The sequence below is a fragment of the Thunnus albacares genome, chromosome 4 (genome assembly GCF_914725855.1).
Source record: "Thunnus albacares chromosome 4, fThuAlb1.1, whole genome shotgun sequence".
NCBI classification, from domain to species: Eukaryota; Metazoa; Chordata; class Actinopteri; order Scombriformes; family Scombridae; genus Thunnus; species Thunnus albacares.
In genome coordinates, this window is record NC_058109.1 from 33,169,189 (window position 1) to 33,196,903 (window position 27,715).

At 40.8% G+C, this 27,715-nt stretch overlaps 1 protein-coding gene across 4 annotated transcripts in view; it reads right to left on the reverse strand.

Moving 5' to 3' along the window:
- iqsec1b (IQ motif and Sec7 domain ArfGEF 1b) overlaps nucleotides 1-27,715 on the reverse strand; it is a 200,490-nt gene that overhangs the window by 21,149 nt on the left and 151,626 nt on the right. For 3 of the 4 annotated variants that reach the window (XM_044349045.1, XM_044349046.1, XM_044349048.1), the window contains exon 2: nucleotides 773-1,052. In XM_044349045.1, the coding sequence (XP_044204980.1) occupies nucleotides 773-1,052 (280 nt within the window). Of the gene's footprint in view, nucleotides 1-772; nucleotides 1,053-7,234; nucleotides 7,407-27,715 lie in introns of those variants that run through there. The other variant, XM_044349047.1, reaches the window with a different exon arrangement.

Genomic DNA, 27,715 nt, shown 5'->3' on the forward strand with positions numbered 1-27,715 from the left:
GCATTAATTGATTTATTTGAGGAACAAGCTGTAAACACAGCATTGATGTATTATTACCATACAAAGATGTTATAGCTAATGTGTTAGCAAAATGTTGTGTATTTACACATCCAGCACACACAGGGCAAAAATAACATTCATTTGCTGCCGTGTATGACTCAGCACACACTGTCTGACTCTCCTTTTGGCTCTGTTTTGGTCTTTAACAACTCTTGAGAAAAACATCTGGCTCTTTAGCTGTTAAATGCTCACTATGTTCACCAGCTAGTTGTTAACTTTGTCTCTCTGCTGTTTGGTGATGGAAAGGTGGTGTACAGAGGCTTTATTAAAGCTTTTTTTTGCTGAAAACAGCTGCCTGCCGCGGCTGGAAACAGGGTTGATAAGAGTGCTGAGACTGAATGAAACCATTAAGTTGTGAGCTGTAAAACCAAAACAATGACCTAAACGCCCCATACACTGTAGAGCTGAGGGGAAAAAACACCGTTGGATGATAATTCTCTACAAGTGTCACCTTTCATGTTACATATGGTTATTTGTTCAAATAAAAATATTGATTAGCACAGCTTTAATGATTCCAAAAAAAATTGAAAATTTAAATAAAGTGGTATTGAAGGTTTTACTTTTGTATAATACACTGAACATCAACTTTACATGTGATTTTAAACACTATGTTTTCTTATTAATATTGTGATATTGTTTCAACTATGTTATCCAGCCCTATAGTAAGCATACAAATGAAAGTTGTCCCTGTCTTTGTGTCCCTCCCCCTCACCTGCTTGTCCTGTAGGTCTGATGAGAGCTCATAGCTCTCTGACAGCGAGCGGGACCGCTTGATGGCCTCCTCCTCTGCCTGCTTGCGGAGGATAGACTGGGAGTGCTGGAGCTTAGGTCGGCGGGGCCGCGGGTGGCCGGGCAGCAAGATGTGACCGTAGAACTGGTTGTCCAGGTGGCTGGGGCCGAGCCCACCACTGTGGGTCACTGGGACGCAACTGTAGCCGCTGCTGGGGTCCACAGAGGCGCCCACCTCGCTGCCTGGAGCATCACCTTCCACACTGCAACACACACACACACACACAGCACACTGTTAGTTAGTCTGCTGAGTCATTTTCCTGCGGGTATGCACTGCTTTGTGTTTCAGCAAGAAGCACGTGACAAATGGACAGAGTGAACTTTGATACTGCTGGCTGAGTATAAATACGAGTGAGAGAATTTATAGCAGCAGTCAGAGTGCTGACTGTTGCCTTTACACATTGTCTTCACAAGGCAGAAAATACCTCAATGCACCCTAAGCAGCTGTAAGACTGTACCACTAATGTTGAATATGAAAAATTAAATGTTTGTGAATAAATAATAAATATCAAAGAACATAAAGCTCTGAGATCACTACGACATTATCAAGAGCTAAACCTCTCTCTGTAAAAACAAAGCCACACAATGTCAATAGTGATTTAATCATGTGGTGCAACGCCTTGAATATTAAGATCAATAAAGATCTTTGTCTACTCACACCAGCACAAACAACAACCTGGCTTATTAGATAAACCCTGGCGGTGTTGAGCAATGACCGACCATGCCACAGCTGACTGCAGCAGTTAAATGTCAGCCACAGATCTGTTCGCTTACTCCACACCTCTCAGACTGTTGTGATTAGCCAGGCAAGCTTAAGTGCACTGAGCTTTGGTACGTGGGAGACAGCTGTTTTTTACTGGGAGGACAAGACAGCAACCTGATCTGACTGCTTTTTGAATTTGTGAATTAAAAAGCTGTCCCTCAGTGACAGATGCCTTGATTTTAAGAATTTAAGCTTATTTCTTTGTACTGAGGCAGAGCTGGATGCCACTGACATTTTAATTAAAAACAACAGCAAATACTAACATTTGAGGAGCTGGGTCCAGAGAATGTTTGACATTTTTCCTTGGTAAAACACTTAAAGGTACCTCCGAGAGCTTGTGACCACTAGTAGTGCTATGGAGCAATGTTTTTTAAGATAAGATCCTTGTTTTGTTAGCATTTTGTGCACATGCACAAGAACGCCCAGGTGACACAATACACAGTCCTGCACAGTCCTGGTTTCCCACAATTCAAATGATCAACAGTTGGTGGCAGTAACATGCCGAGAAATGTAGCAATTTGCTACGAAAAGGGAGACAAGAAGAGGACTGGTAGTATGCTGACATTAATGTTAACAATTTTACAAAAATCGGCTCTGCAAATGTTTTTTTGAGGTAGGAAATGCATTTAAAATATGAATGAGCCTAAAGGATATGCACAATGGGTTTTGGGAGAAACAGTGGATGTAAACAACATTGTTCACAAAAAAAAAAAAAGAAAAAGAAAAATCGACAAGGTACATTTAAACAACTAATTAATTAATTGTCAATTAATCAGTTACAACAGTTTCATTCCAGATGATCAACTTATTGATTAAGCTGCTACGAGTTGCACTAAAAAAAGCTGCAAACCCATCCTGACACCACCCTAAAAACGTATTTGGCAGGAGGATTTAGATAAATCAACACCTAACTCCAGAGTAGGACACTAGACATTATCTGGCACATGCTTTCTATAGAGAGTGAGTAAAGCATATTGTACAGCCTTCATCGATTAGTTGCACACAGCAGTGGTTTACAATGCCACCATCAGAGAGCAAAAAAACAGAAGAAAATTCACGTTACAGGGCTTATTGTTGCCTGTGTAGCATCTGACCTTGTATCAACAGCACAGCCAGTCACTCGGAGAGAAAAAAATGTCTTCAATCCATCAAACATAGCCAGGAGTGACGTAGTTACGTCACGACCCAGACTTTAAAAACGACAGATGATTTCCTGAACTTCACCTTGCCAGTAAGACTCCATGGCTGAAATGTGAGCTTTTCTGCAACTTTTTAACAAAATATGATCAATATCATTGTGTTTAGTTTGTCATCAATTGATGGATGAAGTGGAAAGACTCAGAACAAGGACATCCATCTAGAGACATCTATCACTGCATAACCTTGTCAAATACCCAAACCTCTGTGGGAGAACGTGTCAAGGTTAGATAACAAAGGCTAAAATAAAACCTTAATAGGAAAGAGATTTCATGTCCAGAAAAGGCTCACAGCAGTAAATGCATGCAAGGTGAAATGCAGTACAAACAAGAGGCACTTCAACCAGTTAATGTTTAATCTATATCATTTGGGGAATATGCTTATCCCCTTTCTTTCTAGGAGGCGATTAGCTCAGCTGCACCTGGCTGCTGCTGGCTAAGAAATAGTTCCAGCACTTAACTCCTGCTAAAACCACAAATTGTACTTTTGTGCTTTTTATTTGGTGTTCCAATTAAACATACAAGAAACAACATGTTCATTCGTGAGCATTAGAGGTGAGGGTAAGCAGATTTTTGAAGGCTGGAGAGAGCTAGGCTAGCTGTTTCCAGTCTTTATGCTAAGCTAGGCTAACCACACCCTAACCTCAGCTTCATACTTAATGTATGAAGTGTGTTACTTGTACTCTGGAGACTGCTGTTCATCTCCATTTCCTAACAACAGTCAATGTTGGTTTCTTTTAACCATTAACAAAACAGTTTTTCTACTATTTTCTGGCAAAAAAATTGTCAAATGGATCATTTTATATTGGATTTGGAAGGTACTGACAAATGGTGTTATCCTGCCAGTAGACTCATTTGGATTATTTTGCAAGTCCAGGACAAACAACATATTTTTTCTTTTATTTTGGATGACTTGATGCCTTTCAGCCAAGTCACATAAAGTGAGGTAGACTGTGGGTCCTCTGTTATGGGATAACATCTCTCATTAGAGAAAGTGTCCTCTCTCTCAGCAGGACACTTGGTGCTAATTATGCACTCTGCATTTTCACTCTCCTCTCCATGCATCTTCAACACATTTTAATTCTAAAAGGAACATATCTAATCAGAAAAAGAGAGTCCTTTAATTAGACTGAAGGGTGGGTTGTAATATGTCTGCTCCTGCAGAGGATGTCTAATTGGAAATATCCATTTGTTTAGATGGAAGAGAGGCTTAGCATGCTAGCACTCAGCTCGAAGCAAGAGTCAACAGACGCCTTTAGGAATTCAGACTGAAGGCACGATAGCACTCCAGGCATGTTTATGTCTTCAGTTAGTTGGTTATGTTGCATTACTCTCTTCCTACTTACACAATAAGGTTAAACAACAGACAAACAAGCTTCACTAAAACACTAACAATGGTGGTTGAGGACAACTTTTCACTGAAAAATATAAAAGTCACTTTTAATTTCAATATGTCTGAATCCACTCTTCTTCCTCTGACACAGAGGATGAGTCATCCCGGCAGTCAGAGCGCTACTGATCCAATTCCCTCAGACTGCATAGAGAAAGGGAGAGAGGTGATTTCGGTCGGACCTGTCAACCAACCGAGAGACTTCTACAGTCTGTGCCAAGCATTCATCCAGCCTCATTAAAATTAATATCCTTCCCTCAAAAATCCCATATTAAAGCAGAGGCAAAATGGATAAAAAGGGCAAAGGAGAAGGAATGAGAGACGGTGGTTCCTTGAATATGTCAAGACAGCGAGAACCTCATTCTGAACCAACAAGGATTCGTCCTCAGATGGATAGATGTAACGAAATGTCAGCATAATATTAGAAAGCAAGAAAGCTGGTATCTCTTGACACAGTCAGAAACAGAACACCACAAAGGCTTCTACTGAAGATTTCTATGTGAAGACACAGACAATGGACAGACATTTCCCCAAACTGCTTACCAGGAACTCTTTTTAGAGATCTGTCTTCCACACCAGCAAATAGTCCATATTTTTTTATTTAAGAAATAAGATGGCAATAACTTCCTCATTTCCTTCTCACTGAAAAAAATGCATCAGGACAAAATGTTTTTGTAAAAAGATTTTATCATTTCAAAATATTCTGTAGTGACTGCTAAATAAGATCCTATAGATTGAGCCTGTTTGCCAAAATTACATTCTGGTGCTGGTCAGTGGAAGGAAATTCTCCCTTTTCAAAATAAAGTGACAAAATTAAAGGTATACTACGCAGGAATTGTCATTGGTGTTTGTAGACACACAGCATTCAAGGTTGGCCTCCCCAGCCCAACGAGCAAACGAGCGAGAGAGAGAGAGAGAGAGAGTTGGTCGAGTGAGGTAGAGAGTGAATGAAGAGAGCATACGGTGCTGGCGAGAACGAAGCTGTGAATCAGAGTAATAAAATGTTTTTTTCTGATTGTTTCACAGTGGTTATGTTCTAGAACACTCTGCATCTGTTACTATGCTGTGAGTCCTGACCTCACACCCTGCGCGCTGTTATTGGCTGGGAGCTACACACCCACTGCCCAAAGGTTGACGCCCAGAAATATCCCGAACACAGTAAAATAATAATAATAATAAAAGGAAATAAAATACAGGCAGAGGGCAGGGTCTCTGTAGATAAACACGTTGCCACACACTTCTAATGAGTCATAAGTGATGATTGAGAGGGATTATTTTTGTATGAGTCTATGCAGTTTTTTTAGGAAAATCCTTCATAGTACACCTTTAAAGCACAATTCAAACTGTACAACAGTGACGAGCTCTTCGTTCAGACAAAGCTGTAATCACCAATGTAATCTTGTGCTACTATATTCCAAAATAGGATGATATACTTGTCATCTGACAGGCTTTCTGCAATCTAGCTACTGAATATTCAAATTCCACAAACTTGGTGGACTTGGTGGATTATATTGTGTCTCAATACTAAGTAGGCGGGATAATTGAGCTCAGAAAAGAATTTTTGTAAGCACGTAGGCTATTTACATTTTCTTGAAGATAAATGTAAATCTAAAATAATAGCCTTTCTAATTCCCTGCTATGTGCTTTTAAACCTTTGGACACTTTGGACTCTTCCACTCTGTATGTTTTCAAGTTTGCCTGCATGCAGTGTGCCACAAACAGGAAACTTCTGATTAGTTGTTTGGTCTCCAAACCAATGGCTAGTAGGGTTATAAATCACTAAGGAAGTAGGGAAGCACTGGGAGACAGATATCCTTACTTTTATAGTATGGGTCAAACTGCCAAAACCCTAGACATATACTTCCCACCATGCAACCCAATAGTGTCTTTCAATAGACCCTCCCACTGGTTTGTAACACAGACTTCCTGTTAATAATTTTAGTCTCCAAGCCAAGTGATGCCACTTGAGTGATTTTGTCAGACTTGACAAATCTCAACATTACACAACTGTTTTTTTTACCTTGTGACTGGTAAATTAACTTTGATATATAAAATTGGTGGATTGCCCCTTTTTCAAATTTCATATAGTCACCTCTTTCTGTCAGTGTCAGATGTGATTTTAAAATTTCTACACCTGTGTCAGCACATTTTAATAATGATTACTCTCATATAAAAAAGGTGTGCACTTCACTTTCCCTCTTATGTTAGGCTACAATATTCAATTCAAAAACCCACAAGGTACCACGGCATCCCATGACAGTGCATAAATTGCCGGCTGATAGAATTTTAACGATGTGCTTGTGGTGGAAGGTGGCTCGTTGGATCCAGCGGAGGGGGGGCAGGTGACGTGAGGACAACTCTGGTGTCAACACATCCCCTGGAGATGCCCTCCCTCCGCTGCTGAGTGGCTTCTTCAAGTGGAGCCTCCTCTCACTGTGTCACTCTACTGATGAATTAATTACTCTGACCTGCCACTCACACACACACAAAACCTGACTCTTCTGGTTTTCTTTGTTTCACAGTGTATTCACACTGACTGTCTCGCGTGGTTTTCACGAATGAGTAACTCTTTGGATCTAATTAAGTTGATTAAAAATAAGTTAGAGGGCACTGAACGCAGAGCAGTAAAATGTTGATTCAGCTGCATTCACTTGCTTGGCACACAGCGGGAAAATCAGCAACTGGCTCATCGATGAAGGAGGATCCTTTACTGAATCACAAATAAAGCACACTTTATTTATACAAAGTGGACTCCTGTGAATTTTATCAGCAACTACTCTGGCACAAAAACCACCGCATTAAAGGAAATTCATCCAATAAGCACTAACAGCAGTTTCGCTGGACATTAATAAATGCTTTCTCAATTAAGTCTGGCAGCAGTCCCTGACTACAGGACAGACCATAACTTAAATGTACAACCTGCATCATGAGACAAATTCAGAGCCAAATCAGAGACTAAGTACATATCAAGCAACTATTAAAAGTGTCAACTTGTACGTATAGCACCAGTATGAACACACTGAAAATTGGGCTTACCAGCTGTCTGATTCCAGCTCCAGTAAGGACTGAGTCCTGTCAGAGGCACACTGCAGACACCACATGTTGCCCTTTGAGCACCTACACCAGACCCATCACCACCCTGCTCCCTGTTACTCCATCCATGGGCTTAATGTTGTTTTGCAGCCTAACCACACAGCGTTCAGAGAAAGCTTCACTCTCTGACACCTCTCTAGCTCTGGCCTTCCTTCAGAGTCTTGTGAGGAGGGGCGTTTTGCAGGAAGAGGGAGGGAATTCCTCCAGAGGAAACTGGGTCGTGTGGCAGCGGGAGCACTGGTGCCCCACAGATGAGGAGGGTCTTAAACAGGAAGGGACAACGAGTAAGGAGTAAAAATGGGAGAGCTCTGTTGGTAGCGTCAGACCAGCTTTATTAATAGCAAGAGGATCTGGGCGGCAAGGATGAAGCCTGGGGAAACCCCTGGATATACCATTTTAGATGCTGTGACTGTGGAGGTACTGTTGTTCAGCTGTCAACCTTCAGCTTCATATGACATACATATGCAGTGTCTGACAATCACCACTTTACTGAGCTTACAACTACTGATCAAAGGCCTAAAAAGGAGTGCTTAACAAGATACTATCACTGTCACAGTCTTCAGGTCTCCCAACAGATGATGCAGAACAAGCTGCAGCTGCTTGGCCAGTTGAAGCGCCGGACTATCCTTTAAACAAACATCCAAACTAATAGGGAATGTTTGACTCACATCTCCACCCATGTCTGTGCTGGTGTTTAGGGTGATTTCCTACCACTCCTATTCCCCTGCCTCAACCTAAAAAGTGAAGCAGTGAGGGGCCTATCTATTTCCGTCTAATGACATCATTACCCAAACAACGGGCGTGTATCAAGTTGACCAAAGATGTTATCGAACCAAGGCAACCATGTGGCATAAAGTTCTGTGATAACACAGTTACATTAATAAGGGTGGTTTGGGTAGAGAGCTGCCATCACTGGAAGGCCCTCAAGATGTCTGATTCTATACTGGAGCCTCTAGTGAAGCACATACATCTTCAGTGCCTCAAGAAAAGCAATTTCTAATGATGCTGGATAGTGTGGAAAATAATCCTAATTACAGTATATAATAAGTATGAGTGAGTAGGGAGTTGGTGCTGAATGCCTCTCTTATGGGCTATTACAGAGCTCAATAAAAAGGAGCAAAATGCCTCCCATATGGTGAAGGTTCATGTAAAGTGCAAAAGACAGAACGAGTGAGAAAGTAGAGTTCATAATAGCTAATTACAAAGGGAGGACAAATGTGAACCAAATTTTCCTGACCCTCCATTCTGGAAGTGCAACTGTGGACAAAACTAACCATAAAGCTCAAAGGACAGCTCGACCAGGGCCAGAAAATTTCATCTTTTCACAACCCCCAAGCTGAAAAAAATGGGTTGCACCAACCGGAATAAGGCCTGAGATTACTACATTTTCTAAGCCTTTCTCAGCAGTCTTGAACCATGGCCCAGTCAAATCAGAGTTTAGGTTAAAGTAGGCATTAATTTACACATTCAACCCATTCCAACAATATCTAAGCAAACTACCTCCCTTTGGTATTAATCATGAACATGAAGCTTAAGGTGAAACTACAGCAGTTAACACCCACTACATCTGTTTGAATGCAGAGCAGGATAGTTTGAGGCAGCTGCCTTTGATCAGACCTTGGGTTATTTTTGTGCCTCTCATCTCTATCTTGACAGTGGATAGGCAGACTGTACAGTAGTCAGGAGACACGTGATGTATTTTTACCTCGCAGTTAAGTCTGAAACTGTGCCATATGCTTACGGGGAGGCAGGCGTCAACATACCATGGCTCTGTGACAAATATAAAATGATATGTGGACTCACAGCAATTGTCACAGAAATGGGCAGTGTCTCCAAAACGGCAATGGCAGATAACCACTGGAAAACAGTTTGAACTGCAATGACCAGAGATTACATGAGGCCCAGTATTCATACTGAAAAAGGAAGATAAAACCACATTTTGCTTTCATGGTTCACCTAAATTATTGTTCAATTGGTGTACCACTCAGTAAACTTCACATCTGCCAATGGTAGTGGTTGGGCACTTGACACAATAAGTGGCAGCGTGCTAAGGGCTCGCTTCCATACCTCACCATGTGAGTAAATGTTGTAATTTCAGCTTCCGTCATGGTATTTATTTTTGAGTCAGGGACTAGCAGCATCCACTGCTGCCTGCAAAAGTCTATTTTTTGAGACCACCTATGGCAATACTTAATATTTAAATAATAGCTCAGCTGGAGCCAGCAGGTGATTAGCTTAGCTTAGCATAAAGACTGGAAACAGGGGGAAACAGCTAGCCTTGCTTGCCCAAAGTCCAAAAATACATACAAAAAGTTCATTAATTAACATGTTAAAATATAAGAATCTTTACTTATAGAGCACTTTTCAAAATCCATGTCACAAAGTGCTTCACAAAGAAAGCAAAATAAAAAAGACAAATCATGAAATCATCATGTCAAAAAAAAACCCAACAACAATTTAGTGTATAAAAACCAATTCAGCGTAGCAAAAAACAAGAAAAAAATCTTTTGTAAAGAAATAAAAGATGGTTCAAAGAAAATTTAAAATCAAATAAAATCAGGAGAGCTTGTTTGTTTAATCTGTAGAAAAACCTGCATGTAAAAACAACAATTTGTGGTTTTAGGGGCTGTTATGTGGTGGAACTATTTCTTGATAAACAACAGTTTATAAATCCGCTGAGTAATTCTGTGCAGCTTGCCTGCTGGTTTCCTGGCAACCTTATACGGTGACAAAATGACTCCAGGAAGTCACTGTGCCAGCTGTTGTTCTCCAAGAAATGTATCTCCTGAAAGGTCAAACTACAGCGTACAGTAGAGTATGAAAGGAAAACGGTGGGTCTTTGTTAGTGCTACTTGTTTTTCAGGCTGATAGATATACATGCAGACTTTAAATATAAGCTACATTATTTAGTATGTTAGCTGTAAAGACAAAAAAACAAGTCTTATTATTCCACCACTGCTAAATATGTTGCTGGGTCTTTGCATGAGGTTCCCATCATGACCTTTGAAGTGTGTGTGCAGAATCACACCTGAGGAAGTCAGGCTGGGCTGTGTGCATGACAAGAATATCTAAAAATATTGATTGAGTTATGTAGTTATCAAAATGCAGTGAAACTAGCCAAAGTCAGATGGTTGATGGTCAGATGATGTGTTTTCAGTTAAATATATTTGTGTCCATGTTACTGCACTGATTTTTTGGTGCTCCCTCACAGTTTGTCTGTAATCTATCGATCAAAGTTATAAAGCTACTAAGGAATTCAGAAAACAGCTGTTGCGTCTAGAGTAGCTGAATAATTCCGACTGAGTGCTTTCCAAGTGAGTTTACAGAGAGACAACTCAACTCCGGACAGCTCTTTTAAGGGGCTTGTGTTACAGACACACCTGTCACACTCTGTCTAGACTCCAAAGTGGAAACAGCAGGATCTGTCGCCCTTGTATTAATCCCTACATCCAGCTCCAGCTCCTCAGCAGGCCGGACAGAGGGTGTCACAGCTCTGCTCCAACTATAACCACCAGTAAACTCCCTGCTCTCCTCCTACATGCCCTTCTACCTCCATCTACAATGTCCAAACCCTCACCAACCCCCGGCTGCTCATTTGCTGTGACAACATGCCACTCCCACAGCAGTGATAAATTTCACATCTTGCATGAGACTGGTTCTCATCCAGCAGGGACAAAAATAGAGTCATTGACAGACACTGCATTTTCTGCTCCGCTTGGTAAGTAAATTGACCAGTCTGTGCGAGTGGGGTAGCTGGAGACAAATGTGTCTGCGCGTCCACCTCCCCAGATGCTACGGACTGTGGCTGAAAACAACAGCAGCACTGATTAGAAACACAAGGAGCTCTCTGAGATTCACCAAGCAGAGACATCTTCAATAGACAAATATACACTTACATGGCATCATATCACACAGGAGCAATATAATGTAGCTGAGGTCAAAAATGCAAAACATTCACCAGTTCCAGCTTCACAAATGTGAGATTTTGCTACTGTTCTCTGTTTATATCATTGTAAGTTGAGGATTTTAAGGTCTTACAGTGAAACAGTGAATGGTGATTGCTGGCTATAAATAGTGGTAAAAATATGGCTTGATATCATGTAATGAATAATTGATTGAGGTTTTCAAAATAGACAATCAATATTGAAAATAGGCTAACTGCTGCATCCCCAGTAAACTGACACATTCTTTGCTTTACCAATTCTGCCCCCTAGAAATGATGTGTAATGTCAATGAGTTGGGTCAACTTGTCAACTTTAATGAATGAATCTGCAAAGTTACAAAAGCTTCTAACATAAAACGTTAAAAGATTCATTGGTTTTTCTACAATATCCGCTAGTTGCAGCTAAAGCCATGTTTGTTTGGTTTTTTTTTTTTTTATCATTTTCATGCTAACTCAATTGGTTTAAGTTGGGGAATGATTGTGGTCTTGGTTTAAAATTGAAAAAATCAATGCTGACTTGCATGAGATGAGGTGTATTTTTCAAAATTCAACCAAAACCACAATGTTTCAATGCAGTTAGTTTAGAAACCTAAACCTAAACAAAAGCAAGATGCAAACCCTATGCAAACGCATATTTTAACCAGATTTCCAGAAAATTGTCAAAAGAAAATGTGAATTAAGGCGCATTTCCATCTATTACTGTTATGTGAATATTAGGAATTAGGTAAACATTTAGTGGTGCTTATTCTAAACCATGGCAGAGGAAAAGGCCACAATGAGATGAAATGATTAAAAGACTGAAACCATGATGGAAAACCATGTGGAAAACGTCATGGAAATATTCATGTGTCATTTTTGAGGAATGTCTATCAGTCTCCACACAGATCTGATGTTTTCATCTGCCGCTATTTTGAGCTTAAGTGATGTTAGTCACATGCTTCATGTGCGTCATGATTTATTCACTCAGTCTGTTTTTGATTGCGCTGTGTCACATTTTGTTTTTATCAATACGCCAACTTTTCTACCTCAGCCAGATGTAAGAACTGTTTCTCATTACTTTGACCGTTCTTCACATTTCAGGCGTTCCCAGTCAAATTGTGCACATTGAAAATACGCATAAAAACAGGTGGTTGGAAAACGCACTTTGTGATTTTTGTGTAGTGACACTTCCTGGACTGGAAAGAATATTGTTAGTGAATGTGATCCGAGGCAGCATTTACATTTCCAGGTTTGGTTTTAGACTAATTGTTGTGGCTTGAAAAATGAGATTATATTTGACCTGATTCCTTTTACAATCCGCCTCACCTTAATTATGAGTCAGAACAAAATGTACACAAACAACAGACAAGCTATTTAAACAAGAATTTTAGTGCAGTCATAAACACTGTTTTCCATTATCCCACACTGACTCGGAGCAAAGATTGTAGCGTGTTTTCACAAGTGCGTAGGGCACACTGACAACAGGCTGGCACATTTATAATTATCTCCTAAGTAAGCATCATGTCCTGTTTACAGACACTGGGGAATAAGTTCATTCTAACATGAAAACAAAGATCTCTGCAGTGTCTGCCCCAGCTGCATCACCCACACCCCAAACTGAGCGAGGCCTTGGCCCCGGCCAGCAGGCTGAATGTGTCTCTGGCTGTCCACTGTAAAGCTGTTTGGCTTCGGTTCAACCCTGTAATCCCGGAGCTCAGAACCCACCCACGTGTGGCCTTCAGAGGGAGGCGGTGGCCCTGCCCTCTCAGCCTCGAGCCTCTCCGCCACAGAGAGAGAGAGAGAGAGAGAGAGAGAGAGTGGAGGAGAGAGGGAGGATTAATTTATCTGACTCCCATGATGCACATGTATATTGCTCTGGGTCAGTGAAGAATACATAGAACACGCATCACACATCACTTAATTAAAGATAAATACCGAATGCATGCAAGCATCCATTTGTGCACCCAGTGAATGCACACAAACATACATAAAGCAATCAAGCTGCAGAGTCAGTGAGTGGCAGATGAAATCACAGTTGATGTTATGTTGATGACCATATGGCATCGAATCTGTTCAATGTTTATGCTTTACTGTTCTAGCCTCTATGACCAGGGTGCAGTTATTCAGCTTATCTCTGCTAATCCTCCTGCCGTAACTCTTCCTCCAGGCTGTTCCTGAGCTGCTTCTAAGCTCTGGTGCCAAACCAACACCATTAACCCACAGCATTGTAGTGAGAGGTAAATACTGAGCAGAGGGAGGCTGAGGTATGTTTAAAGGATAATTCCACTTTATCACAACCTGGGTTTTATGTTCCTGGTTTTGGCCATCGTTTTTATCTAGTTATAATAAAATTGTACCCACCAAGTTAACTGCTGAGCTCTGGGAGGAAAACTACGTGGGTTAAAAGACGTGACGCAGGGGAATTAACACAGCAGTCAGATGTTCAGACAGGTTATAAACAAACCAAATAGTTCAGCCAGATTATGTGATCCACTTAATTAAGAGTCAGCACACCTGAAATGTTGCTAATATCCCTCAGTGTACAAGAAAACTGTGTTGCACCACTATGTTAAGTACGGTAGGTCACTACCATGTCAACAAAAAGTGTGTGTTTACCAAATGAGTCCACCAAATTAAGATTTTTAAGACCTTTTTTCAACAACATAGAATACATTTTAATACATGTTTAATGGTCATACTGGCTAAGGTATAAAAAGTATGAGGGAAACCAGTGAGAATGATATTTACCAATTAATGTATATCACATTTTCAGTACTTTCCAGTGGTGTGTATCAATAATTCCTACTAATATAATAAAAAAAAAAACTACCACAATAATTAAAAAATAATGACTAACCTAAAGTTCCAGATATGAATATTACATAAGGTTAGAGGTCCGGAACAATGGCAGCATAAACCTGAGATTTCACAATCTCCTGACAGCCTGCACTTGCATAAAAAAAAAACATTTTATAACTAACATTGCTGACAATGTCAAACAAAAAGAAATGTAGGATTTTGAACACTCAGAGTTAACTTTTTTATATTTGCCTTTGTTTTCTCTTCCAAACAGATTTGACAAACCTGCAGATTTGTTTAAACCTGACTTTTTTTTTTTAAGCAATGTTGCTGCATCCCCAGATCTCAGCAATTAACTTCGTAAGCACAATGTTATTACTACTGATGGAGGCTAAAAATGACTCTAAAAAGACCCAAATTGTAATAAACTGGATTAATCCTTTAAATAATCCAGGCAGATTGAATCTCAGCTGGAGAAAACAAGGTGTAGCTCTGCCTGAGACTCTCAAATCAGTTAATGTCATTCCCAGGCAAACTGCAGAGCAGCGTTTTTCAATCCTGGTCCTGGGGCTCCCTGCCCTGCATGTTTTAGGCTAGTCTTAGTGCGCAATTAGGATTTATTGCTCTGATCCATTTTTTTTTGTTTATCTGTTCACATTATTTTTTAAATGTGGTCAATATCAGATTCCAGTGTGAACTGGTCACGGTCTGTAACTGACCCGCATGCGCATAAGAAAAATAATAAAGACGTCACATCCAGCATGCTGTCGTACGGAAGTAAACATGGAGGCCACTGAAGTCAGCGTTTACGGTTTCATTTATAAGTTGATGTGCAGTGGAAGCCAGCAAATTCGTGAACAGATGAGAACAAGGATGAGGATGAGGAGAAAGAGAGTTAAATTTTTAATTATGTTTGTCGTGGAGCAATGGATGCTACTTCTGTACGGAGGTTTGTGTGGATGTGGAGTTGGAGCCAGGAGTGGAGGGATTGTGACTTGAATGACTTCACAGGTTTCATCCAAAATTTCATAATGTCAAAGGCAACTTTAAACTACATCTGTCAGCACCTCTCCACAAGACTCTTGTTGCAAAACACTCAGTTCAGGCCACCCATCTCCCTGAGAAGACACGTAGGAGTTGGGTTGTATTGGCTGAAGTAACATTGAGTCACATAAATTCCGATATTCCGACTGTTCAGACTGAGGTCACATTGCAAAAAAAAAAAATCAGACCTGTATCTGATTTAGGACCCAAATCAGAAAAAAATCTGATTTTTCTCTTTTTCTGTATCCACACACCTGATTCAAACGATCAGTTTGTCATCAAGCTCTGCAGAAGCCTGACATTGACCCATTTCAATCAGATGTGTTGGAGCAGGGAGTCTAAAAACATGCAGGGCACGGGTGCCCCAGGACCAGGATTGAAAAACACTGCTGTAGAGTAAATCCTTATATGGTGCTTGATTTTACAATCTGTATTACTGCACCACAGCAAGCTTGAGTGTTTATCATCAGTTCCCATCTTCAGTGTTTGTTATTGTCAGGTCTGAACGCCGTGCAGACAATCCCAGCAAACCCTGATGCTATCTGATGATTCAAGACAGGAAGCATTTTTCAGATGTCCTCCATAGATACAGAGTGTGACACTGCATCATCGGCAGGCTCAGGAAGTCCAACTCACTGAGACTTTGTCCATAAAAAAACTCCATAACAATCAGATTTTAGCCTAGCAAGTAATACTAGATAACATTCACTGAAGAAGAAGCTTACATTCTCACACCATTCATCATCAGTCATGTGCACTGAAGTCAGGCCTGTGCCTCTCTCCGTACACACAGCAGATCCTGACATGTTTGGTTTGCACTGAAAACAGATGAGAGCCTCGCAGTGACGTAGACCTGAGGCTCTGGATGAGCTCCTGCTTCATTAGTATTCATAAACATTTTGCTATTCCAGGCCGAGCAGCCCGGCTGAGCGTGCTCAGACTGTGTCTGAGAATGGCGGGACACCGGCTATGTGTGAAGGAGGAGAAAACAAAAAAACAAAAATATAGAGGGGAGTGGAAAAAAAATGAGGCAAGTTAAAGTCAAAGAGGACAGGTTTCTGCATCAGCTAGGAAGAGTCAGTTCATGACATGAACACTAAAAATATCACCAGTCTGATAAAGTTTTGGCTTCCTCTCTAGATCTTTGCTCCGTTCACTGCTGCACAAAAGCAGCAATTTAACATTATCAGGATCAACAACACTGCTTTTATTAATAGTAAAGCAGCTATGATCAGTAATGTTTTAACAATAATGTATCAAATGAGAATATGTAATGTAAGAGGTGTCGCTTGTAGTGATGAACCTACAGAGAATTATCAGCGTCTCTGCATCTCCTCTCAGCTTTACCGAGCATTATAGTGAGTTCCAGCTCATTGTTTAGTTGTTTGGCTGGAACTTTATGGTTTTGGTTCACTCTCAGTGCTCTTATAGTGTTGTTTTCAGTCGCAGCAGGCTGTTTTCAGAGAAAAAGCTCTAAAAAGCCACTGTACACTACCTGCTCAGCACCAAACAGCAAACAGACACAGTTAGCTGTAGACTAGCTGGTGAACATAGTGGAGCATTTAGCAGCTAAAGAGCCAGATATTTCACTCAGGAGTTGATGAAGACCAAAAACAGAGTTAAAAGAGAGAATATTGGATTTCTTTCTGCTGTCCTCAACATATCAGATACCACGTTCAGTAACTTTAGCTAAACATATAACAACTTTGTTCTTATTATCCTTATTTACCTTGTCATATTTGAACTTCTAAAATCAAATTTAACATGTGTTCATACTGGTTATTATTACATGGGAAAGTAGCTGATTGTTGGAGTCCACTTAGTCCTTTCCTGTCCTTTATTGCATTGAACTTTGGGGCACTTCTGTGTATCAAATTTCAACATCTGCCTCCTTAAACCAATAAAACTTTGCAGTTTGTGGTCATTTCCTGAATTCATCTTGATTTAGTTCTCATGCCTAACAACTATGAAGTAGTCTTGGAAGAGGAGGGAAAGTTAAATTTCCACAGCTGGCTCATGGTGGTTTTTTGCTGCCACCTGATTTTTCCCATATGATCCAAATAAAAGGAGCTAACACTCAAACTCAAGTAGTTTGACTCTAAACCAAACAATCTTGGTGTGATTACCCTCAAATTTATGCTAATACCTAAAAATACTGCACTAATAAAACAACATGAAAAACAACAGAAACTGATGGAATAGTCAGTGAGATGCTGACGTGTTGGAGAGCATTGCTGCATCTTTTGTACATTTGCAGAAATTTATAAATGCAATTTGAGGTTTTCATACGGTCATTTCAATTTTTTGTTCTACTTTAGAGTCCACCATTGTGTGGTGTCTGGAACAGTGATTAACATCCACACAAATACCCCGACCCTGACTCAGTACATTGGTAGTGTCTGCCTCTGGTCTGTCATCAGCTCATCATTTCTTCCTGGAATCAGGTACATCAAACCATTTAGATGAAACCTCTGCAGAAACTGTGTCCCTGTGTTCCAACTTTTTTTCCCCTCTGTTCCAGTCTGCACATTTACACCCTGTAGACATGAAATTAGTTTTACGTTTGCAGAACTTATTTGGTGAAACCACTGAATGGTTATACAAGTCGATACTGAATTAAACATTTTCACAAAGTTAGTTCTTTATGAAGTAGTGGTCCTTAAATTTAACTTATTGTGACAATATTATAGGAACATGTGACCTGACAGTGTCGGTGGCCACAAACTCGCCCCTTCCACCACCACTCTGTACCCTGTATGATGGACTGACCAGGCCAGAGGCGAACAGGGAAAGAAGGGAGAAATGGAGGGAGGCGGCAGCCAGCTGGTCAAATTTTGCTGCATAACCCCCACAGGTCCTGCCTACCTCTTCTTTATTTCTCCATCTCCCCTTTACGTCCCTGCTCTACCATTCATTGCTCATCACTGGCACTGAGTGGGCAGCTCTGTTGCCAAAGTGACTGATGGGCAGTACCCTCTGCTGTCCGCTTTGAGCAGGACCATCAGGGAAAAATTATGCAGTCTGAGATCCTCACTGAGTGGTCATGACAGGCTATGGATCCGCCTGCTGCCCCTGCTGCTTTCAAGGGCATTTTATCCAAGTGAAGGAATGGGGCTCTCAGGAGCAGCAGCTGTACATCATCTGCTGCGAGGCACAGGACTGAAAAACGAAGGGGTGGTCATCTATTATCTACCACAAGGGGAAGAGCCGAAACCCATTTGGTTCAGGCCTAACAGGATAGTCCCCAAAATGTCACAGACATGACAGGAAAGGGAATGAAAAAACGCAAGGTGTTAGACTAACAAAGAAAATTAAATGTCATCCTGTGTTACAACAAAACAGTTTCTCAAAGGAGAACAGCATCCCATGTAACCTATTTCTGCTTAAAGGAATACCAGAGGTTTAACAAAAACAAATCAACAGTGAGGATGTAAGACATGATCCTACCTTCATTGTACAGAAGCTCAAGTAAAGTACAGCTGACTCCAGGCCTGTTTCTATAGTATCTCTAGTATAACCTGAGCTCAAAAAGTTTAAATTCCAGAAAGATGTCCAAACAGGCACTAACAGCAGGACTCCTCTCTTTCACTCTGGTGGATTTCCAGAGGAGTGTGGATCTAGTTATGGTTCGTGTGGCTCGTTGGCACCACCCTGCCTGGTTTTTCGCTGCCAGCTCCTGTCCTGTCCCGTCCCTCCTCTGTGGTGCAGAACACACACTGAGGCTACTGAAGGACAGGCAGCACCTCTGTCTACACACTGGCTCTGGGTGCTGTTGATGTTGGCATCTGCAATAAAGGCTGCCTTTCTCCTTCCTACATGTCCCCCTGCCCTCCTGCTGGAGTTTTCACCTCTGCCAAGGAGAGCTGCGAGGCTGAAATGGAAGAAAGGTTGTGTGATGGCGTTGTGCCGGCTGTGTGTGCCTGCCTGTCAGGGGAAGGGAGTGGCAGTCTGGTGTGACACACTTGATTACCCCGGCTGATTATTTTTGGCCTCCAATGGCACCCTCCTAAAACTGAAACTCTATGCTGTGTTTTCTCCTATAATTATCTCTTCTGTGCTGTCACATCAGTTTGACAGTCATTCATCTGACACCAAATAGTTCTCCATTTTATTTACTGCAAAACATGCTATCACATAACCAGTCCTAAAAGTGCTGCAAACGACACCCAGAACTCCCTTCTCTTCCTGTCAATTGACACCCTGGCTGAAATTTAAAGAAATAGGGAAGTAGCTCAGTGTGGAACTCGCCCACTGAGTTACAGTTAAATAGTGAAGGAGAAAATATAGCTCAGTGTTCATGGGACAGCTTATGAGTGACTTGAATAGTCTGAGAGGCTGAATTGAGTTTCCATTCTGAAATCAAATTACAAATACTTAAGCATCGATAGAGTGAGCCACTTAAGTACTTCATGGTTCTTCCATCTCAATTGCCCTAAAACTACTGAGACAGAAAAAGACTAAGCTCATTTAGTCAGTTTTTCCTCGGTTGCTCACTAACATGATCCATGCTACAAAAAAAGCACACTCCCTTCCATTACTTAAAATGCCATGAATAAATATTACATATGAAAACAATGAATCAAATTGGTACGTGTGATGTGAAAGGTCTCACTTTTAGTAACAAACTCACACAGAATTACCACCTGACTCTGTAGTTCCCCTCAGCTCTACCTAGCTTTTTCATCCCTTTTAGCTTTGGTTTTGGTTTAATGGCACATTTACTGAGCGGCTCAATTTCACCGTTCTCACCAACCTTGTTTCCAGTAGCAGCAGGTGCCTGTTTTGTGTGAAAAAGCTCTGATAAACCAACTGTACACTACCTGCCCAACATCAAGCAACTGGGGAAGAAAGTCACATGTTAAAAGCTAAATAGCCAGATATTTTTCTCAGGAATTGGTGGAACTTCATGTTTGCTAGATGCATCAATAAGCAGCTGTTTGCTAGTACATTATCCAAAGAAACATAAGTAGTAAGTTGCAATAAGTAGTAAGTCAAGTATTAATATGTCAAATGTGTTTTTAGCTTGTTCTACCACCCTCCAAATGGTCAAAACAAGAAATGTAAAATGTATGAACACTCTTACTGCACGGTCTCTCTCCGCACTCTAAGACCCCTGGCTTCTGCCCTGAGGCATTATCAGTGAGGAGCTTACAAGCCATTACACAATCTGCAGACACATAAAACTAATGCTGTAGCCTAATCATATGACTGCAATTCATATCCTCCATTGAGTGTAATCCCTAATACTCCAGAAGAGTCCTCTGCCATATGTTGCTGTCAATCTGCATAATTTACTTCACATAAAAATGCTGATGCAGGTTTAGATACGGACACCTTAAATCGTGTTCGGCAACATCAAACAGTTGCTAAGACGGTAAGCGCTGCATTTGCATTTCCGACCTATGTTGCCAAGCCGAATCTGTCCTGTAGGTCCGTGCAGCATTTGTAATTAGACTAATTGTGAGTCCCATCTGGCAGAGCTGTCAATATTAGTCTTTATAAACAACACAAACCGGTCCAAAGTATATCTCATGCATACCAACAAATACACTGCCAGTGGGGTAACTGAGACAGAGGCATGTTAGTTTTTCTCAAGAAATTCAAGACAACACATGCTGAATAGGAAGATTACTTTTCTTCTACATTCAAGAGGAGACAACTGGTCTTCTCTAAGGCTGGGCCGAGCAGGGCCCACAAAAATGCTTACTTTGTGTATTAATACATCCTTAGCACTCATACCTTATGAAGAGCAGGCCTCTGGTTGACTCTTTCTACCCCAAGAGATCCATTTCCTTCTCTTGAGCTCTTCCTCTTCATGTGTGACCTCTGCTAACCTTTTGAACCTACACTTCCTCTCGTATCTCCAGACAGAAACAGCTTTTTGTGCTCATCAAGGATGTCCTCGTTTAAAAAGATTCCTCCGCTTAACCTCCGAAACATGACAAATCTGAGCAGACAAGTGTGGTGGTGTTCAAACATGCAAGTCATGCTGGTGTGCTACAAAATAAGCATTTCCAAAGAACGCTAGTAAAGGATTACATGTTACAGGGTATGAGGGGATGACTGCTGCTTGTACAAGACAGGGAACCTGGATGCTTCTGCTTCATATGAGTCTCATGATAAACTGATGACAGTATACAAACAGTATGTGCATTATCTGTAAATGCAAAGCAGCTAACCTTCATCCATGTGTCAGAGTGGTAAGTAACCTCTACTGTACAGCCTCAGCACGGTTGGAAGGATCGGTTTCATTTATGTCCAGGAGGAGCACTAAAATCTCAGCAACTTTCCGTTCTAGTGAAATACGATTTGGACAGTCAGCAGAAGTTATTTCCCCAGGCTAGAAAAATATGGATGTCATGAAGAGGAAAGGTTGGTAATTGTTTTTAAGGATGAGAAGGTGAATAGCACAATATGTCAAAAAGAACAGGAAGGAACATTTTTGTACTCTAATCCAGTCATCATTTTCAGAAACTACTTCTGAGGGCCTCCATTTCAACCATTTGTCAGCAGCTTCCTAGAATAGCTGAGCCCCACATCCTACCAGCTATCCATCAACCTGCACTCAGCAATGTTAGGTGGAGAAAGTGGACTGGGAAGCACTGACGATACCTCTGGCTGTTTTTTTGAAGAAGCCAACTGGTGTCTTCGTCAAGTTCCAACAGTGAGATTTCTCCCACGACAATAATGTTTTTTCTACAGAGGAGTTAAAGGAGTTCTTGTGTCCTAAGGGGATAACTGTGGCTTCTGAATATCTGCCAAACAGACATCCTAACAACCTGACAGGGCCTGCCACATTAACGTAATCGCCAGGTAGGAGCACTCCTCCCTACTGTGTCTCCTTTCCCTTCCCTGAGGTTACCTACACCATGATGCCTCTTTTCCATGGAAAGAGATTATCACCAGAATGGGACAGAACTGAACGGGAGCCATTTGACTGTCAGGTGTATACTAAACTGAGGAATTCTTTTTTTGTGCCATTAACTGTTTAAACGATAAGAATCTCCCTTGTCATCTGCAAACTAGATATTCCCCGAGATTTCGGGGAAACAAATTAAATGAAGCTGTAGACCAAACTGAACTTGCAAATATTTCCCATTGCTGATTGGGTGCCAGTTGGGTGGGGATAATCACCAGGGAATCAAAGCCAGAAATTTAAAGCAATCAGCAAAAATATTTCTCATTTCAAGCTCATTCACTCATTGTTCTTATGAACAGTTAAGAACCAAATGACAAGAATGAGCCTTGAAAAGAGCATCAAGACCATGAAATCCAAGCAGCTCTAACCTAGGGATGCATCCTGCAGTGCATCACCTCTCCACTGGAAGTGGAATATCTTCGTCGCTGGAAGTGTTTTTCTTCGCCAGGAACATATGGCAGCCTTCTTCACCGCCCTTTGGCAGCCAAGCCACAACTACCATGGGCTACAAACACAGGGATTTACCAAAAGTGGAAAAACACACAACTCCAACTTGCTTCTAATACCATGTGCTCCATGCCTCTAATATGTTACATACTTTCGGCTATGTTGTTGGAGACCGCTTTAAAAGCATAGAAGATGTTTCACTGTTGAGCAATGAGAAAAAGAGAGACGGGGCATACCGAACTCGAGCCAGAGACATTGAAATTCATGGTCAGAGCCTTAATCCCAGAGGCCACCAGGGCACCCCAACTCAAGCTCTTGTTTATCAAATGGTTGGCTTTTAAACCCATAAAGTTCACGCTGAAACACAGAACATTTTATGCGCCACAACAAGCTTCATGTGAGAAGGGTGAGCTTTTCCACAGATGTTGAGTGCAAAGCACAGACTTGAGTCTACATTTTCCTTGGCAAGACTCGAGGAAAAGTGTGCCCACTATGAAAGCTCCATTCAGTTTGTGTGAATAAAACACATAAGCCATGCTGTGTATTTATTTTAATGCATCCCACTGGATGAGGCCAATCACAGTCACAACAACAAGGTTCATCTATGTTTCTGTGCATCTTATTTTTTTATATTCTTGCATATTTTGATGTACATGTACGTATTTGATACATATCTACATACATATATGCATTTCTTTCAGTGAAGACTTATCATTCTGCTCTGCAGCAGCATAAATTTTCCTGAAATGGTCATGCTACAGTGAGAGCTGCTATTAGCTTAGAGCAGTAGCAGTGAGCCACAAACCTGCTGGTCGCCTCGATCTGAGATTGAAATAATCTCTTTCAGTGGGAGACATGGCACTCAGTCTCCACAGACACAAATTACACATCCAAAATGTGCAAAAGGCAAATTTTAAATGATTTCTCTGTTAACTGTCTCCACAATTATTAACATTAATCCCAAAGGAAACTAGCATCCTAATCTTCTAATATTCTGAAACATCACTAGAGTCACAGTTTGTAATAACATGTCGAATGTTCTCTTGTGTATTGCCTGGCTGGCTTGTAGGAGCCATAGCTCACTTCTAATGGCGGCATTGTTGTAATAGTGAAACTAAAACACTATGACACACCATCGTTCACAATGTACAGCATCACTAGCTGTTATGTCTGTTGACAGTAATTATGGTAATAATTGGAAGAGACAGGGCAAGCACCAGCAGAATAATCCCCTGCAGCTTTTCCATGCCACATGTTACTGAGCCTTATGGCAACCTGTTGACACCAATCCCAGAGACCCAGTATGCCAGTGCTGGGCATGCATAAACAGCCTGTAATCCGCATCGCACACTGGCTGAACCACACATCTTATCAGCAAGCATCTGAGGCAGAGGACTATGTCTGTACGGCGGACGACAGTACTGACGCCCACAAAATTATCAGGTTTATGTCAGGTATATGGGAGGATTGAGCATTTTCTCATTTACAGCTGCCTGTTTGGTTACATTCAACACTACAACACCAAGATGCTGGTGAAATGTGAAGCCGTGCAGTTTTTTCACTTGTGCTGTGATACTCCTCAACATCTACAAAATGGATTGTCACAGATTTTGACATGGTTCCGAGGCAATGTATTTTAATGACTTATGATGGCGCTAAGGGAAAAGTCAGAAAAATGTTTAGTTCTTCAAATATCTCAACAACTACTGGATGGATTGCTGTGAAATTGTGTTCACACAGTCATGGTCCCCAGAGGATTAACTGATCTCCTGACGAAACACAAGACGAAATGAAAAATCACCGTGTACCGCAGCTGAAATAGTCCACTCCTGTTGCTCCTTTTTTCCAAAACCAGAGAGAGACCGACAAAGCCTCTGATTGGCTGATGATTACTGCCATCATCAGGTCAAAATTTCACCTTGTCCAATACTTTGGTTAATGGCCAAATACCTGCAAAACTCCCACTGACATTCCCATCATCCTCAGCTGTACTTTGCATTTAGTGCTACTTAGCAGATGTTAGTATGCTAATGTACTAAACTAACACGGTGAACATAGTAAGCATTATACCTGCTAAACATCAACATGCTAGCATTACGCTGATGTGAGCAATATTTTTTATGATATTTAGCAAGTATAGCCTCACACATAGGCACCTGAGCAATGGAGCAAGTAGAGCAAATGCATCCCCATTATTCAATTGGGGGAGCAAAGTTATGGTTTTTCTACCCCTTTTTTTTTGTCTTTTTAAAAATAAACTTATCATCATACAGTCCCCACAATCAGGTGATAAATATTTAAGCAGCCTATATCAATGATCATTTTACTATTTTCAATAACTGACAAAAACAAGTAATAAAGAAATCTGATGTTTTCGGTCCATACTTTGAGTTGGTTCAGTCCAACCCGTCGCAAGAGAGAGACAAACAGACTGAGCCTCACAGCACCAAAGTGTCTGAATTAACAAATAGTTAAATGTTCAGTGGTGGAAAGTAACTTGTATAGACTTCTGCAGAATACTCTGCTTTAGTTTCAGTTTTAGTCTGACTTTGGATGGAATTATTTTTAAATACGATGACACATCACTCTGTGCTCTGCGCTGTGGTTTCATTATTATGATTATTCTCTCATTTTCTCATACAGGGTAAATGAGAGCTGTAAGTTTACTCTAAGGGGAAGTCAGGTCTAGTCCTTAACTAACATGGCTCTTTTAAGTCTTGAGGAGCAAAAATCACCTTCCGAGTTGTGCATTAAAATAGTCCTTGATTTGAGATAATGTAGGTTAAAATAATCTTCTTTTGAATGTATGATTATTCATTCCTGTATAATATTACAACTACATCAGCTAGTGGTGTTAATAGCTTCCACTAGAACCTGTGTGTGGGATTGGAATTAGACAGTTGTTTGGACATTACATTCATCCAAATTGTTTGTACTTTGTTGCAATTGTTAGACTTGTGAGTGTTGAGAACAGCAACCCTCAGGTTTAACATTGTTTAACCAGGTTTAATTATACAAATCATATGGTCATGTGTTGTAAGACTATTTCATTTATAGAAATTGTTAGGCCTAGTAGCCTGCAACTTACTAACATTTTAGGCTACATAATGTTTTTAAAAATATAATGTCAGATATGAAATAGCCATTCTTCTAATAATCATTTCCTGTCCTGATCCACCCAATTATATACTGCTCTTAATGCATTCCTGGTTCTCATAGCACCCTCAATCGAACTAATCTAGACTAGTGCAGGTGGCTGTTTCTTGACTTAATCCAAGAGGTTAGATGGTGTAGAAATGCAGGAATTTGTTTTAAATCATTATCATTATTTTTTTCTGAAGGAGGACCCCCAGACCCAGCCACCAATTATGTATCTTTCAAAGTTTGCCCCCCCATTTTAATACATAACCAGGTGCCTATGGCCTCACAGAACTGCTAGCATTGCTGTAGACTCTTAGCCTTCTCTTTCTACAAAACTACAATTGTATTTTTTATTCAATGTATACAGTCATTATCCTGATGAGACATTCAACGCTTTCTTTCAGTATTTGATTTTTTTTTTTTGATACTCAGTGCAACAAACACATTTTGGTTAGTAAAAAAAAAGTATTGAGGTTTGATACACGGCATTAATTAGTTATGTTGCACCATCCAATTTTACATAACCCTGCTTTGAAAAATGAGAGGCGACTATAGGGCTTTCCTCTTCATGTCCATTTCACAAAAAAACAAAACTATGTACAACCAATGACAGACACTACATCACCAAGCTCCTAACACCACCTGTTTTGTCAGAATGCCCAAATACATTTCTCTGTAGCTCTGTAACTATGTTATGCTGTTTCCTCATTTGCTACTAAGGAAAGACAGTATTTATTTGCACAACTACAAGAAGTTGCCCATGAGGACAATGTAAACATACTGTAGGTAGGTAGGTAATCACTCCTGGTAAAGAAAACAAAACACAACACAGAAGGTCTCATGGGTAAAAGTCAATGTTTACACCTGATAGCAGCCCTTCCTCATGCTTTAGCATGACAAAGTGAAGCCTGCATTGACGCTTATATTCAATGTGTTCTCAAAACAAATCTGGTCGCTGGGTTATCCACTAACCGTGAGCATATGTGAAATAAGACATCATTCTAGCTGCCTGATTGTTCATTCTCTGTCTCAAATGAGCCACTTAAAAGTCACTTCTCCAAACACAATGAGGACACTTCAAATATTAGAATGATGAAAACAAATGTCATGTAGCAGCTTTGATGACTAAGTGTGTTAGATTTGGATTCCATTCAACCTCAGCAAACTCCAATGAGATTCATTATCTTGCAGTATAGTCTCCTTGGTGTGATAATGAATGACGGCCAATAGAACGAGCCTCTGTCCGATCGGTTGAGCCCTACCTACTGCCTTTGAAACAGAAGGTGAGATGACTCATTACGCTTGTCACAGCTTCCTGGCTCCCTCGCCTGCTCTTGCTCTGAATACTCCTCCTGAAAACTCCTCTGATGGGCCCATGATTTATTTAACGCATGCTGATGTATTTTGCATTAAAACATGAAAAATGCTTCGGTGCACTTTACTGGTGGAAAGGCTCCTCCGGCTGGGGGTGGTGGTTGGGAGCAGAGATTTGGATGCGTTATCCTCTCTGAACACTTTTTGCATCATCAGTTTTGTTTTGCTGAGATCGAGCTGTCGACCAAGCTGCAGATTCAAAGCAGGCGGGAAATGTTTTCATAAATGTTGGACAAGGAAACAAATTTCTTCTTGCCCGACAGCTATGATATACTGAATCTGAAATCATTGTGTAGAATTTAGTGGCATCTAGAGGAATGGACTTGGCAGAAATGAACTATAATATTCATAAGTATGTTTTAATCAATGTATAATCCCATGAAAATAAGAACCGTTGTGTTCTTGTTACCTTAGAATGAGCCCTTTTTATCTACAGGGGAATGAGTCCCCTTCCACGGAGCCCACCGTGTTTCACTGACATGTTTCTACAATAGTCCAGAACAGACAAACCAAACACCGGCTCTAGAGAGGGCCTTTCATGTTTTTTGCGAGTTTTGCGGCCACCATAGGTTCTCCTGCATGCGTGGAAGCAGAGGGGGAGGGGTTATCAGTTGGTTACAATCTGCAACCTCACCACAAGATGCCACTGATTCCTACACACTGGTCCTTTAAAAGGTAAACTCACTATACTACACAGAGATTCTCGTGAGCATAAAACAACAGCAGAGCTCAGCCCATTTTGATTCATAACCACAGAGGATTTCATCATTGTAGAATT